This window comes from Gastrolobium bilobum, unplaced genomic scaffold (genome assembly GCF_033153095.1).
Source record: "Gastrolobium bilobum isolate Gb01-03AN ecotype WA unplaced genomic scaffold, APGP_CSIRO_Gbil_v1 utg13393, whole genome shotgun sequence".
Taxonomy (NCBI): domain Eukaryota; kingdom Viridiplantae; phylum Streptophyta; class Magnoliopsida; order Fabales; family Fabaceae; genus Gastrolobium; species Gastrolobium bilobum.
The window spans coordinates 93,456-108,553 of NW_026896720.1; the positions used below are offsets into that span (position 1 = coordinate 93,456).

A 15,098-nucleotide genomic window follows, 5' to 3' on the forward strand; every position below is an offset into this window, starting at 1 on the left:
ACTCACATCACATGTCCTCACTTAATGGCTAGAGGAGAGAAACATCACTCAAAAACTAAAACTTCACGCAATGCAAATGCAAATAAAAAATGCAAATTCCTAAGCTACGTACCACAAGAAAGACCGATATATAATATATATATTTGTGGGTAACTAGATGAATATTATTTTTATGTAAAGAGAAAGAGAAGACTCAAAACAGACTCAGAAAGCAGGAAATGATTAGAGAGATACTATACTATAAGGAGGAAGAAAGTCAACACTGACGCCTAATAATTAAACGGAGAGAGAGAGAGAGAAAGAGGAGAGTTAATAATTATAATTATAATAATTATAATTAATTAGATAGGTGAGGGATGATTCTTTTTGGCCAGATTGTGCTTATTGTTATGCATCCAAACCTTGAGCACTCTTCGTTTGACCCCAATCTCTTGGCAGAACTGTTGCACAACGGATTCCTCTTGCTTCTGAATTTTCCACCCGACCTTGTCAGCAAAGTTGAGCATTTTCTCCTTCTGCTCCTGTGTGAACTTTGTCCTGAACCTTTTCTTCACTAGCTGTGTAGGTCTAGCCACTATTCCAGTTCCAGTTCCAGTTCCACCACCATGCTCTTCTTGTAATTCATCAGATTCAGAAGGAAGGGATCCAATGTTGTAGGGAAATATCATCTGGTGGGGTGGGACACTTCTTGATGGTAGAATGTTAGGTGTAGGGTAGCCAACGAGTGCCTCAGGAGGGAGGATGTTCTTGTGATGATGATGTCCTAAAATGAATTTCCTGCTGAAATGTGACTGTGAGGTATATGAAGATGGCTCACCTTCTACTTCTTTTCTGTGGAAGTTTCTGTGACAATGGCAGGCAGAGCAGTTGAGTGCTTCTATGGTCCCTTCTTCTCCATTTGGCATGAACTCACCACAACCATCCGTGGCATTCCCTCCCATGGCTGCTGCATGATTCTTTAGGCATTCTCTATATCTCACCACTTTCTTGTAGGGTCCGGGTCCATGTCCATGTCCATGTCCATGATCTGAGCCATTTGAAGGGTTTTGGTGTGGAGGAAGGTCATGATGAATCATGTGCCCATGTCCCTCTCCATGCCCATTACCATGTCCCCCACCATAATTAGTACTGCTACTGTTTATTGGGATTGGGATTGGGATTTCTACTTCTTGACTCGACAGTTCCATTTCCTTCTCTTTCTTCTCTTCTCCCTTAAGGAGGAGGGGTTATTATTCTATTTCTATATGCTTCTTTGGAGACCAAAAGAGAAACAACAAGACACGAGAGACCGAGAAATACACGCAACTGCCAAAATGATTGTAACACCAACTGTCAAACTCCTCGATATCCTACCAGGCTACCACTCACCCTTATCAACTCCGTCTTTCAATATCTGAAGACGATGAAAACGTTTTGATTAACTTCACATCATTTTACTCTGAACCCTTAACAGTCCTCACTTAGGAAAAAGAAAAAGAAGCAAAAGAGACTTGTTATAGATGATGAATACCCGGCCCAAATCTAACTTTGAAAGGAGTTATCTTGACAAAGTAGCTAGCCCGGAGATTTATTGGGTGGTTAATAGTATCTTTCCATCAAAAGGAAGAAGGGGAAAATGGTTTTGAACCATTTCAGCTTAGAGAACCGACCTGAGGTGAATTAAGAAGAGACAGTACTAATAAGCACAAACTCAGAAATATTGATAGGGCATAGAGGATATGGTAACAAGAAGACAACTTTTTCAGCAAACAAGACGCTTTCCCACTCTGGGCATTTTCTATCTCTTGAAAACGAGAGAGAAAGTGTGTGTGTGAGAGAGAGAGAGAGAGAAACAGTGTGTAGCTCTCTCTTAAGGGAGAAGATAATGAATGAAAACAGGTATAAAGAAAGGAAGGAGGAAATGATCAAACTGACATGAAGAGGATTTCAAAACACCATACAACCATCAAAACACCTTTGATTGTTATAAGAAAGGAAAAGATGATTTGGCTTAGAAGGGAATAACACTAAGAGAGAGCAGGAATAGAAGGGGAGAAAGAAAGAGAAGAGAAGAGAAGAGAGGTTAGGAGGTGGGTTTTGGTAGTGAAGCACTAAACAGGAGCTTATAGAGGTGGTCTGTATGGGACAAAAAAAAAAGGACGAGGGAAAAAAAAAAAAAAAAAGCAGATTTTTACAGACAAAGAGGAATGTACAGTGGCGTTTTGGGAGAGGAGGGAGGTTCAGATGAGAGACCAAAAAGAAAAGGTAGGGTGCTTGCTTTGCTTGCACTATCAGCCATCGAGTTTACGCCATGTAGATGGCAGCAGTGTGTCAGATAGTGGTCAGGACAAAACAAACCATATATTATATTGTGTGTTTATGTGTGTGTGTGTGTGAGAGAGAGAGAGAGAGAGACAACACCTTTCTCAAATGGAATTCACATTTCACAGATACAAACCATCAAAATAATTAACCTAAACTCCTTCTTTCGGAATTAAATAAGCTAATATTGGCAATATTTAATTTTTTTTTATTCACAAATCTCAAACTTAACACTTTACTTAACTGAAATGAAGTTCCTATCGGACGAATTGGCATTAATTAGTTAAATTTTTCTTCTTTTGCATGTGAAATATTGGAGCTAGCATTTCAAAAAAATTACATTCATTAATTATCACACCTTCCTACGATAGCTCTGAGCTGAATTTGCATTCATTGAGCAAACCCACTAGACTAATTAAGTTAAATAAGATGACAATGTAAAACCCCACCCTTCAAAAAAAAAAAAGACAAAATGGGGCGAAAGCAAGACGTGATAATAGATATTGAAATCAATTTTGTTAGAGAACTATTCAACTTAAAAAAAAAATTAATTTAGTCTAGAAACTATACTCGGAGTGAACAAGTGTTAAGAAAATATAATAAAAAATTATTAAAAGTTCGTTACTTATAAATTTAAAATTTTGGATTATATATATAATGATTTTTTATCATGGTATGTATCATAGACAACATGACCACGGAGACACAAGTTCGATCTTCAATACCCCACGTAAACCTATAGTCTCTCTTATCACATTACGTACTAGAATTTTCTAATTTAAAAAAAAAAACTATAATAAGTTAGACGAGTATATATGTAAGAAAAAAACTACAAAATCCATTATGGCGCACTAAATATAATTTTCTATTGATTATAAAATGGAAGACTGATGAACTAATTGTCTTCAAAATTTAATTTAACAAGTATTTTCCCTTTTAATAACTGTGTTTTAATTACAATCGGATGTTCTTGAATATGCTATTACATCTATCCTATAGAATGTTGTTAGATATACGGACAATACTCACATAAAAATTTCACAAACTTTGTTTGTTCAATTGAATATATTTTTTTGTAGTATATCTCTTTTTTTAATATATTACGTAAAAATAAAGTGAAAAAACATGATTTGTGCAATTTCTATATTCATTTTATCCTTGCAACTGTATTTTTCCTAGCTTATATATAATTCTATGTGTACTCTCGTCTTTGTTACTGAATGTAAAATATTGATGATAATAGTGACCTCGTGCGATTATTGAAACCCCTCATCACTATAACAATTCTAATAGCTTTCTCTAATTGTTTGTAAGCCTTCTCAAGACCTAACTTTAAGTTGTGTTCTTCGGTTCGTCATTAAATTATCACTTATGTATGTTTCGAATTAATAAATAGCTTAAAAATCCAAAATCAAAGGGTCTTTTACAAAAGAGAAGGAGAAACGGGAAAGTTTGCGATATAATTAAAGTTGGTGATGATATGATGCTAAGTTAAACGTAGTACGCCGAGCAGAGGTGATAATTAGGTCTTTGGCTGAACTTAGAAAGCTCGTTAGTGGTATTCTTCCTTCACGCGCCAGCATTCCCGTTGACGGAAATTAATTATCGAGTCTTTTTTATGTTTTTATACGGAGGCCCTTCAATCTTTGTAATATAACAAACTGTTGTTTTTCTTCTGCATACAGACACAGTTGCTTGTGATGTTCTGTCAATAAATAGTTCACTCAACATGTCAATGATGTTCCTTTGGAATACAAACGGCAATTGAATTCCATTCAGATTTATCACATGTGAGAGAGAAACTAATAGAAGCAGACTCCGAAAGAAGGATGTTTCATCTTGTCAATATTAACCTTGAGTAAGTAAAATCTACTAGTAACTCTTAATTAGTAGTTTAAATGATAAAGTAAGTTTAAATTTAATAATTATATATTATAAGAACCTTCATAATATCATGAATTCAAATCAATAAAAACATATTTTTATTGAAGACAAATTTGATATTTTGAATGAGAATTATTTTTAAACTTTAAAAAAATAAAAATATCTCGTAATATAAAGGAAAAAAAAATGTAATTAATGTACTAAACAAAAGGAAAAATATGCTAATAAACACGGATATATATAGAAAACATTTTTAAAATTGTCATGAAAAAGTTACCAGTACGTCACAGTTGCTCTGTAAAGCTGTTCTTTACTTCTTTACATATTCTACTGGGAAGTAGGAAAAGGATTTCCCTTTTCATTGTATATTTGTTCATAATTCGTCCAAATCACTTTATTCTTTTATTATCCTTACCTTTATTCCAGTCTCTACAGCACATTTAAAGCTTTATCCTTCATTACAATTTGTTTTTATCTATGTTGTCTCTTCTTCTAGTAATTCTGCACGGATATTACTTTTCCTTTGTTGCTTTTCTTTCTTCTCTTTTGTTCTTTTTGTAATTTGTTTAGAACTGCTACAAACGTATTATGCACTTACAGGATCCAATTTATTTATTTTTCGTTAACCAAATAAACGCTATATGTTAGCATTGAACATAGTATCCAGTCACTTTGTTTTCTTTCAAGGTGGGTTGCGAAGACACTGATTAGTTAAAAAAGAAAAATTGATAAACAATTATTTCACTTTAAAACTCGTTTTAAAGTAAAAATTTTTTTTAATAATTTTAAAACTCAAGTTTTAAAACTCAATTATTTCTCGTAAGAATTTTTTGTAATTGAAACTTGAACAATACATCCGTTATGTAAGACAAGTAACTGTATTGACTCAATTTTGGTTAGAAATAATTGAATCTTCAATCTACTTTTATCACAAATTAACAGCATGATTTGTAAGTAATTAGTTTAAAGATATGATTATTTTTTTAAAAATAAAATAATTCTTTTAACGTCAAAATAAGGTAATCAAAATTAGGGGTGTTAAATGAATCAGGTATAAAAATTCATTTAATAAAAAGATCCCACGTTCTAATTCAAAAGTTCAGCCTTAGAATCTCTGGCTGACTTAGTATATTAATTTTTATTTTATATTTTTATACTATTTTTTTTTTTTGGTAAACATTTTTTATACTATTTTTAATAGTCCTCTCTCTCTCCTCAACCCCTTTTATCACATTTTATTGGTTAAGCAAACTCTTTGAATGATTTTGTTTTATATTATACTTTTTGAATATATATTGAATTTATGAATCTTTGTAAAGTTATTAGTGTTGTGAATAATATATTTTGTTTGAATAAATTTTTATTGTCTTTTTTTTTAAACAGACTAAATCAATTTTTTATTTTTTGTAAATAAGTCAGATCACGTACAAATAATTATATTCATAACAGATAACAAATTAAGTCATGTTGATATATTTAAACACAAATTTAACCTTCTACCATCAGAAGTGAATTTGGCTCCGCGTTAACACTCCTAATCAAACTACCTTCATAGTGTTGGTAACGTCAAAATTGCAAGACCCGATGTGGATAAAAATTAGATCGAATTTTTATGTTTGAACGATAAATAGACAGAATTGCATTCTGATTAATAATTATAATTTTTGGTATATTAATTAATTTGATCCAACATTATATATCCTGTTTTGACAAGACGTGATTGATGTGAATCAAAGTTAAATTAAATCATAACACTTGGACAGATAAGGATAACTAGAAAGTGTGATATACATTCTTTTAAGTAAATGGTAAGCAGTTAAGCACTCAATCCAACATAAAATTTAAGAAAGACAAAATATAATATTATATTCTAAATATTTATGAATATAAGAATTATTTACTTCTCTCGCTATTATAATTAATACTTTCTGATAAACAATTTTTGAACCTATGCTTTATATGGTAATAAAACTTTCCTGATGCATACTTGACTTGTTCATTATTCATGACTGGGATTATCTTACCATGCTAATTACATGCTATTAGAGCAAAATGCTTATGGTAGGTTTAATTATTGAATTTTATAATTCTCATTTTACTATCTCGATATTTCAAGAAAAATATACGGTCTAATAAGATTACTATGAAATATTTACTTATAGGTGAGGCAAACTCTTCTATTATGATTCATGATTTCTCTTGGCTATATGAACAGATAGAGGAGAATTTATTCAATCACATAATTTGATCTCCTAGAATATGGCGCCCTTGGGGTTCTTTCTATTTGATTGTATTGAGAATTGAAATCTTTCTATACATCTTTCGATTTCTGAGCTGACATAAATTCCGTACATAATTTTTTCTAATACATAGATCCACATACATTTTATCTTTATAACATAAGATTTCAACTCTTATATAATTTTAGAATTATAAAACCCTTAATTATTTATAATTTATGATGAGTTACGATGCGCACTCCGGAAACAAGATAGTTTACTTATGGCGCTGGGCTGTTGTTGCGTTGCGTTGCTATGATGAAGGGTCCACATAAATAAATAATGTTGACGAAACATGACGCAGCCTGATCACTATTTTCGAGATGCTTCGGAGCCCCACATTGTCTTCCTTTTTGTTTTGAGGGAAACAGTATGGATTACAGCCCTCCGATCCTAAATTCTTCATTTTTTGCAGTTGATCAATCAATCCAAATCGATTTAAATTGCGGTAATCGAACTGAAAAATTGATAACCGAATAAATCAAAAATCAAAAACCAAAAAAAAATCGTAAATTTTAATTGGATTAGATCGGCTTTCGGATGGGTTGATGAAAACCAATCTAATCGAAATCGATCCAATATATTAATTTCTTACTACTTATTTGGGTTTTTCCCCAATCATTACCCAAAAGTTTATAAACCCAAGACTTATTAATGCATCGACTAAATTCAAAAAAAAATCTAGTCACATCTCATCAACGAAATTTCATTTGTGTAGAGCTTCATATCTCGTTGCCCAAAAAAAAAAACTATATTATCGTCTCATTGCCTCCCAAAAAAAACTATATTATCGTTATTGATGCTTTTGTATTTAAAAAAAAAATTACAAAGTCAATATATACAAAAGATATTATTTGCACAATAATCATGAACATTACTTGTTGTTAAGGGGATGTAAGCTTTATTATGCCTTGCTTATATGTAAGACTCATTTGTGAAATTTTATAACAACATTGAACATTTATTTGACTCAAAAAACTATTTTTGGATGAGTAAAAAATTAAAAAGAAACCAAACTAATAAATCACCGATGCAGTACTATATGCCATTATTGGTGGCATCACTTTATTGAATTTTTCTAGTAAGCAACATCACTTTTTTTTTATTTTTAGGAATGTCCCACTCATATAAAGAGATTAATCTCCTCCATGACATAGAACGGTGAAACTTCAAGTCATTTCTCCTAAAAATGGAGACGTTTCAGCCCAAGCTTTGGCTAAACTGAGGGTGGATAGTGATACCCATCTTAAATGATGGGTATTAATAATTTGGGATAGGATTTGTTTACAATTTTTTTTTTGCAAATTACATTAAGTACAACCAGTCGTACACTGCATGATTAAAGTATGACCGGTAGTATTTAGTATAATTTGTAAGAATTTATAAATAAAAATTTTGTAAATATAACCTGCCCCTAATAATTTATCCCATTTGATCTGCTCATATATGGATCATGGCCTTGTTTAAGAGCTTGTTTGCTATGGGCCCGGCATACAACTTCTTTTCTAAATATAGAATGAAAAAAGAATGGAGGAGAAATATGGCAAAAAAAGAAGGGTATAAATGAAATAAAATTTTATCCAAAAAAACAAAGGAACACAAAATAGTGATATGGAACTGGGTGACTATAAAAAAATCCCTTGTTTAGGGATTGTGTGAAAACCCACTACGTACTGACATGGTACAACCAAGGATTATGCTTATTCAACAAATGACGAACACAAGATGATGTGTCGGTGTTTCAGTCGCTGCAAACCATAATCTAGTTTGCAATTGGATTGAATAAATTCCAATTTAATTAAGCTTTTGTTGCAAGTAAATAGAACCATAATTATCAATGAATAAATAAAAGAAAAAAAGAAAGAAAGGAACTCCTCCATAGAACAATATATATGCTTTGTTACATCATTGAAGATTCAAAGCTAGCTTAGTGTTGATTACTTGCTTATTCTTCTCTTTTAGCAAGCGGACAAATGAAAAGTGTTATGGAATATATTCATATCCTAAGACCTAATTACCTATCCACGAATCTCTTAATGGATAATAACACAATTATCTTAACAGTATGAAATAATAAAGATAAGGAGACAAAGCTTTTATCCCAACAAATAAAAGATTGAATCATACACCAACTGAGAGATCTGCACAGCTCAAGCCCAAAATGATAACCCTTATAAATAAAAGGCTAAAGACCCTCAAGTACACACACTGAACTCATTTATTACTATTGTCAACACTGTACACACACTCACGTCTTGACTATAAATCTGTTGTTTGTGTGCATTGATTGAAATGTTGGCTATAAACCAACCAAGATATCTGTCTATATGATATCTCTGAGGTGCATACCTTATAGTATAATTCTATGATTCTGTAAGACCCGAACTAAAAGAATATTACACAAAGAGAGTAGTTGATATTCCCAATGTGAAGTTAGAACTTTGTCTCTTACATTAAAAAGCAAGCAAATTATTCAATGACAAATGAATAAGAAAAGCAAACAATTCTGTCCCACCCCTCTCCTCTCCCTCTTTTTAATTGCAAAGCAAATTATTCTCCGTCAACTAGATTTCATCCTCATGATAATTTGCAATAACATGCTGGCCTTTCTTCTAATTGTATTACTCTACACCAACCCGTTTTCCTAGGTGCCTTGCTTTAGGAAACCAATGCTAACTTTATTATGCCAATCATTTCCATTAACGAATCAAATTACTTAAATTGACTTCGTTTTTTTGGTTCCCCTTTGGATGATTTGCTTTGGACATGCTTGTCATGATGAACATAACTAGTACAATAATTCCTTTCTGTTTAAAGCTAGAAACACGTGTTTTAAATCATAGACTAGTGTTTGTTCATTTGGAGGTTATTTTTTTCTTTTTGGTTTTTTTACTCGTTCATTTATTTTTATTTTGCCCTTGGGGGAAGGGGTTTCTTGACAGAATTAATGGCAAATTGAACCTATGTGGCCTTTAATTCCCAAGCACTCAACAATATGTGTCTGTGCAACAGAGATCACATGTAGAGCAGAGTACTCACAGCAAGTGACCACCACCAAATATATTGGTATCATTTTTGCTAGCTTCCTACTCTTGGGACAACTTTGCTCTTTCTGTGTCATAAGAGAGGAAAGGATCATTTTATACTCTTTCAAAAGCATATGCAGACTCGAAAGAGTTTGGTTTGGTTCCTTAAACTTGAAATGTTCAGAGAGTAACCAATTTCTTACCTTCCAATCTTAGACTAGCATCCGAAACCGCCAGACTGGACTATCATTTCAAGCTCAGTCAGTACTACTCATTATATGTAAATGCTTTTGTCATGCTTCTCTCTTACTTTTTTTCCCCTTCTCTTTCCTTCTAATTCCCTTAGTTGAAATTTCTGTTAACTTTGATATCAATGTGCTAGATACAAAAACCTCAGACAAATTAAACACCAAATACAATACAAACAATCAAAAGCAGATTAATTTGCATAAAATAAAAACTGGGTAGTTATTTTCAAGCGCAGCCATGTCTCTGTCATGTCCACATAACTCATTGATTTGGTTTCAGGGTAGGCCGTGCTTTGTGTCGTTTGGGACCCTTCAGCTTATGATAGAATCTTTTTGTTTTCAAAAACGACTGAAAAGCAAGGACTAGCCGTTGGGAACATTCCCATTGCTTTTAATTTTTGCGTGAAGAAAGAGTGTAAGACCCGAAGGCCACTCACTCACACAAAGGGGGGCAAAAGGGCACCCACCTAACTTTCTACATGGCCATACGATGGGCAAGGGCAAGGCATGAGATTCAAAGTAATGCCGTAGCCATTGAAGAAAAACAAAATTATGAGGACAACAAAAAAAAAAAACTATATTCTTCCTGATACATGACTATTCTATATCCCTTCCACTTTAATTTCTTATCCAACCACAATCTTTTAGCTAACATGACCCAGAATGTGGCAAATGAAATTGAAGGAGAATATTTGGAAAAGAAAGGTTCGATCGAGTTCATGTTGGTACGACTTTATTTGGTCATCGATCGATATTCCAAATTTATGATACTTTCAAATTAGAAATTTAATCTGAGAAAGACTTCTCTAATATAGTATAAACCAATTAATGTTGGTTTCTCTTCCAATATTAGGAAGCTGTAGGAACAAACAGGACAGGCCGGGTGTAATATAATGACAAATTCATTTGCTAGCTAGCTAGGTTGACCAATGATAAAATATCTCTTGGCATACTCAACCTTTCTCGCCCGAGAAACAAAATATTTTGACTTGGGAAAAGCAGAAACCCCTTTTCTGATATATATGGTTAACATTTTGAAAAATGTTAATGATAACATGAGTTTAATATTAATATGATATAAACAATTTTATATCATATTAAAGAATCGTAAACTCTACATGTCTAAAAATTAATTAAAAGTCTCTGTAGAAATTAAAGTAAACAGAAAAATTATTATGAGGGTTTTTTATTTATTAATAGATAATTTCATGCCTGAGTTAATTCTTTACAAGCTACGTACCTGCTGGATCAAACCATCTAAATTTGATCTGAATACATAAAATTGAATATCAATTTCATGTCCGAAAACAATCTAGACAGCGTAATAATAATAATAATAATAATAATAATGTATTGGACAATGCAGAATCTTGCCTACGAAGGAGGTTGCTTTTTTATTGGGAAATCGATCACTACATCGGCATCAGGACAGTAATATTGTATATTTCAATTTGTAAATGAATATCCGACGAAAAAGTGGATAGAATTATCTTATCTAGATTTAATGATAAGCTTGAGTCGTGCGTGAGAGAGAGACTGATGGGATTGAGACACTGACCATTTTGATTCAGTTGGGGGACCATGAACAACTCAAACCCAATACTTGAATACTCTCATTATTACATTTATGCTAAATGAAGAGAAACATCGCCACTTTTATCTATACATATGAAGTCATTTATTAAGAATGAACTAGATATCATCAACATTCACTTAATATTTTACGCGATCTCGTTCTCTCTCTCTCTCTAAATATTCTTCATCTCTTTCCTTGCACACAGGCAAGACAAACTAGAGTCACAAATCCATTGAGGTTAGTCATTAATAACTTAGTTCCTTTGTCCTTTTTTTTGTGAGTAGCTTTATCTCTTATTGATCATTTTCTTATTTAATCCAATCACGTAAACTCCATTGGTGAATGGTGGTGTACGTTTGTTGCTAAGAATTTAACCACATCACGCGAGGCCGCCTGTGCCAGATGGAAATTAAGATTTTCAGGTATTAATTGGTATGTTTTTATGTTTTATTTTTCTTTTATAAATGTCAATCGGTATTCGAAGCCCTAATGGATCGATCTAATTTAATTTTTGGCATGAGCCTCTACACCCTTTTCAAGAGCTATAACTTTCATAAATTTAACCCACTATACCCTTTTTGATAGAATATATTCTGGAGTCTAATTAGTCATCACTAGAACAACAATTTTTTGGTGTTAACTTTAAACAATCTTAAATTATAGGCATTTCACATGCTCATATAGAAACGTGATATGATATCGATGTACCGAATATAAACATCTAATACAAACATTCAGTCATTACAAGAATTTTGGGTAAAAAAGAAGATTAAAGTTAATTGGATAACTTTTTCTAAATTAATGTAGTTAAATACTTAAATATGTTACTGGTATTGATGAGACTAGTCTCGTCAGTGGTATTGATGGAACCGATATCATATCAACGTTTCATTACCGTAAAATTTCATAATACCACCAAAGTATTGTATCTATGTAGTTAGATACCCACGTTAAGATGACTAAATACCTCAAAAAGAAATTGATGCGGCAACTATCAAAACTCTTGGGGTGCATTTGGTAGAGAAAAAAAAAATTTACCAAGAAAATATCATTACTAGAAATATGGTGCGAAAGTGAGTTTGGTAAAAAAAATAAAAAAAAAATATTTGGTTGGCCAAAATATTACCGAAAAAATTGGATTAAATTTTTTGAATCTATATTTGGTTGAAGGTAAAATATTGATGAAACAATCGAGTGAAATTAACAAATTAACCATTGACTAAATACAAAAAGACTATCTCTCTAGTTTTCTTTTGGCACATTTTTTGAGAAAGAATATTTGTGTCCATTGTTTTTTTTTCCTACTTTTTAATTTGATGGGGTAAGAGAATACTACACCCTCTGGGTGATATTTTGAAATGACAAACTTTTTTAATTTTACACACAAATTCAAATTCAAATAATGGATAAATTTTTTAAAACCTTTTACCAAACATGATCAATTAAAAAATCCATCTCAACTTTTCTAGATACCTAAAAAAAACTCTCATAGCAAATACACCCTAGAAAACAGAAACAAAAATTATAAAAATGTCACTTCTTTTTTATTTTGTGTTACCAAAATTTTATGAAAAAAAAGGCAAAAAAACAACAATGAACACGGATAGAAATGACACCTAGTGACATGTTTATATTTGTACTATAGTTTTCGCAAAGTAAAAATAAAAACGTAATAATTAAAAACAAACCCTCTAAATTTTGTCACAGCTTTTTCCTGGGGGGTGGTTGCGTTTGAGTGGGGGACAGTCCAGAGGTGATTAGAAGGAGTTCCTAACAAAATATTAAGCCTCGGGAGAAGTGAGTTTGAAAAGGAGAGAGAGGAGAAGATTTATTATGATCCGGGACCACTATTTTTTATGTGATCCTTAGTATAAATAAGAAGATAAAATTGAAAAGATAAAAAATAATAAAGATAAAAAAGGAAAGAAAAAATTAGTGTTGTCAGGAGAAACACCAAATTATTAAGTGGTCTTCGACCATAAAAAATATTTCCGAGAGAGAGATATCCAATATAACTAATAAGCCTGAGAGTGTGAGAGGGAGAGACGTACGCATGCGAAATCTCGCATCATCAACCACTGAAACTGAAAAACTTCTCTCTCTCTCTCTCTCCCTATTAAGCTTTTCTCTTTCATGTGTGCATTTTGCTGGGTCCCACCAACTTATCTTTGCCCACCTCAAACCAATGTCCCATAATCCAAACTGTGCGTGTCTCTCACTTTCTTTGCCCATCAATTTATACTTACCCTATGATTTTATATTTTTATATTATTTCATAATTTTCCATAAAATATAATATAATTGTTAATTACTATTATTATAAAAAAATTAATTCAACAAAAAAACCTAAGACATGTATATATTTTATTTTATTTCATCATACATTTAACACAAAATCATTTTTTTTTAGATTTTGAAGCATTAATAATATACAAATTCAGTTTTGCTTGTCATTTTTAATATCAAACTAAATTAATTTAAAAATTTAAGTTATTAGGTGAATGTGTGTATATCAGTTTATATTATCCCATATAGTAATTATTTATCATATTAATTTTATAAAAAAAAATAGTAAAAAAATTGTAATTTCATAAATTTATATATTTTTAGAATATGTATTATATTGACGTGAAAATTGCATAATAAAAACTTTCAGCCAACAGTGAATTTCATAAAAAATTATTCAACCAAATCTTTTTTAATAATATAAAAGTAGCAGTAATTAATACATGCTTCGACCGATTTCAATATATGTACGGCCTTTTTAATAAAGACGTGGAAGGCAGTAGGTAAGGTTACTCAGTGGGAGATATTCCACCCTTTTCAGTTTTCACCATCACCCAATATGAAGAAACCCTACGGTCTTAATTTATCTCCATAAAATAATATTACACTTATTCTTCTATGATATTGCCAACACTAATAGCTTATTGTTGCATGCGGAAGAATAGCCCACCTTACTTTGAACCCTATTAAATCATCTTAACCTTTTTTAGATTTGTCATGTTTATTTTCTCTTAAGAAACTTGTACAAAATTAAATACCAACTATTACAACTTCTTACTAAATTATTATATTCAATGGAAAGCTTGGCATAACAGATTCGAAAACCAAACATTTAAACAATAAAATGAAGCCTCAAGAATGGATTTTTTATTATCTATTTCTCATATGGGTATACTGATTGCTTAAGGTAACATTTTTCCTTAGGAGAAAAAAGTCTACCAATTATCATCTTAGGCCAGATGAGTAGAATGCTGTTTGGGCTTATAGAAAAAATAATTTTTATTTCTTTTTTATTTTAGAAGTACTTTTTATAAAAATTAAAGTTATTTATATTTTCATAAAAATATTTATTTTTTGAAAAAAATATTTGACTTTTGACTTTTTTTTAGAAGATAAAATTTTTAGCTTCAAAAAAAACAGATTTTTTGATTTTTGTGACTTTTGTTTTTTTAAAGCAGATATCCAAACGAACTTAAAGTGAAAAATAATTATTATTTTTTGAAAAAAGTAATTTTTGGAGAGAAAAAAAAATCATCCAAACTAACCCTAAATGCAGTCCAATTTTATTACATAACTTACAAAAAAAGAAATTTGCTTGAGTAAGCGCACCATGCTTTGAATGAAAGATATATTTAGAGAAGCTTAATGACCAAAATCATAACATCACCTAAGAATTTTTGCATGAAGCAGTAAAAAGGCTTCTACTTGTACTGAAGCTTTGCAGATAGTACTTGCATAAAATAGAGGGGTTTATTAATCTTATGTTACATGAGAGTAC

The 15,098-nt window shown here is 31.4% G+C and overlaps 1 protein-coding gene across 1 annotated transcript; it reads right to left on the bottom strand.

Moving 5' to 3' along the window:
• On the bottom strand, window positions 1-2,195 carry LOC133301634 (zinc-finger homeodomain protein 4). Its single transcript, XM_061501284.1, has one exon. It carries the CDS (start codon window positions 1,185-1,187, stop codon window positions 342-344), a length of 846 nt encoding a protein of 281 aa, XP_061357268.1. The 5' UTR covers window positions 1,188-2,195; the 3' UTR covers window positions 1-341.
• Between the last annotated feature and the right edge of the window lie 12,903 nt (window positions 2,196-15,098).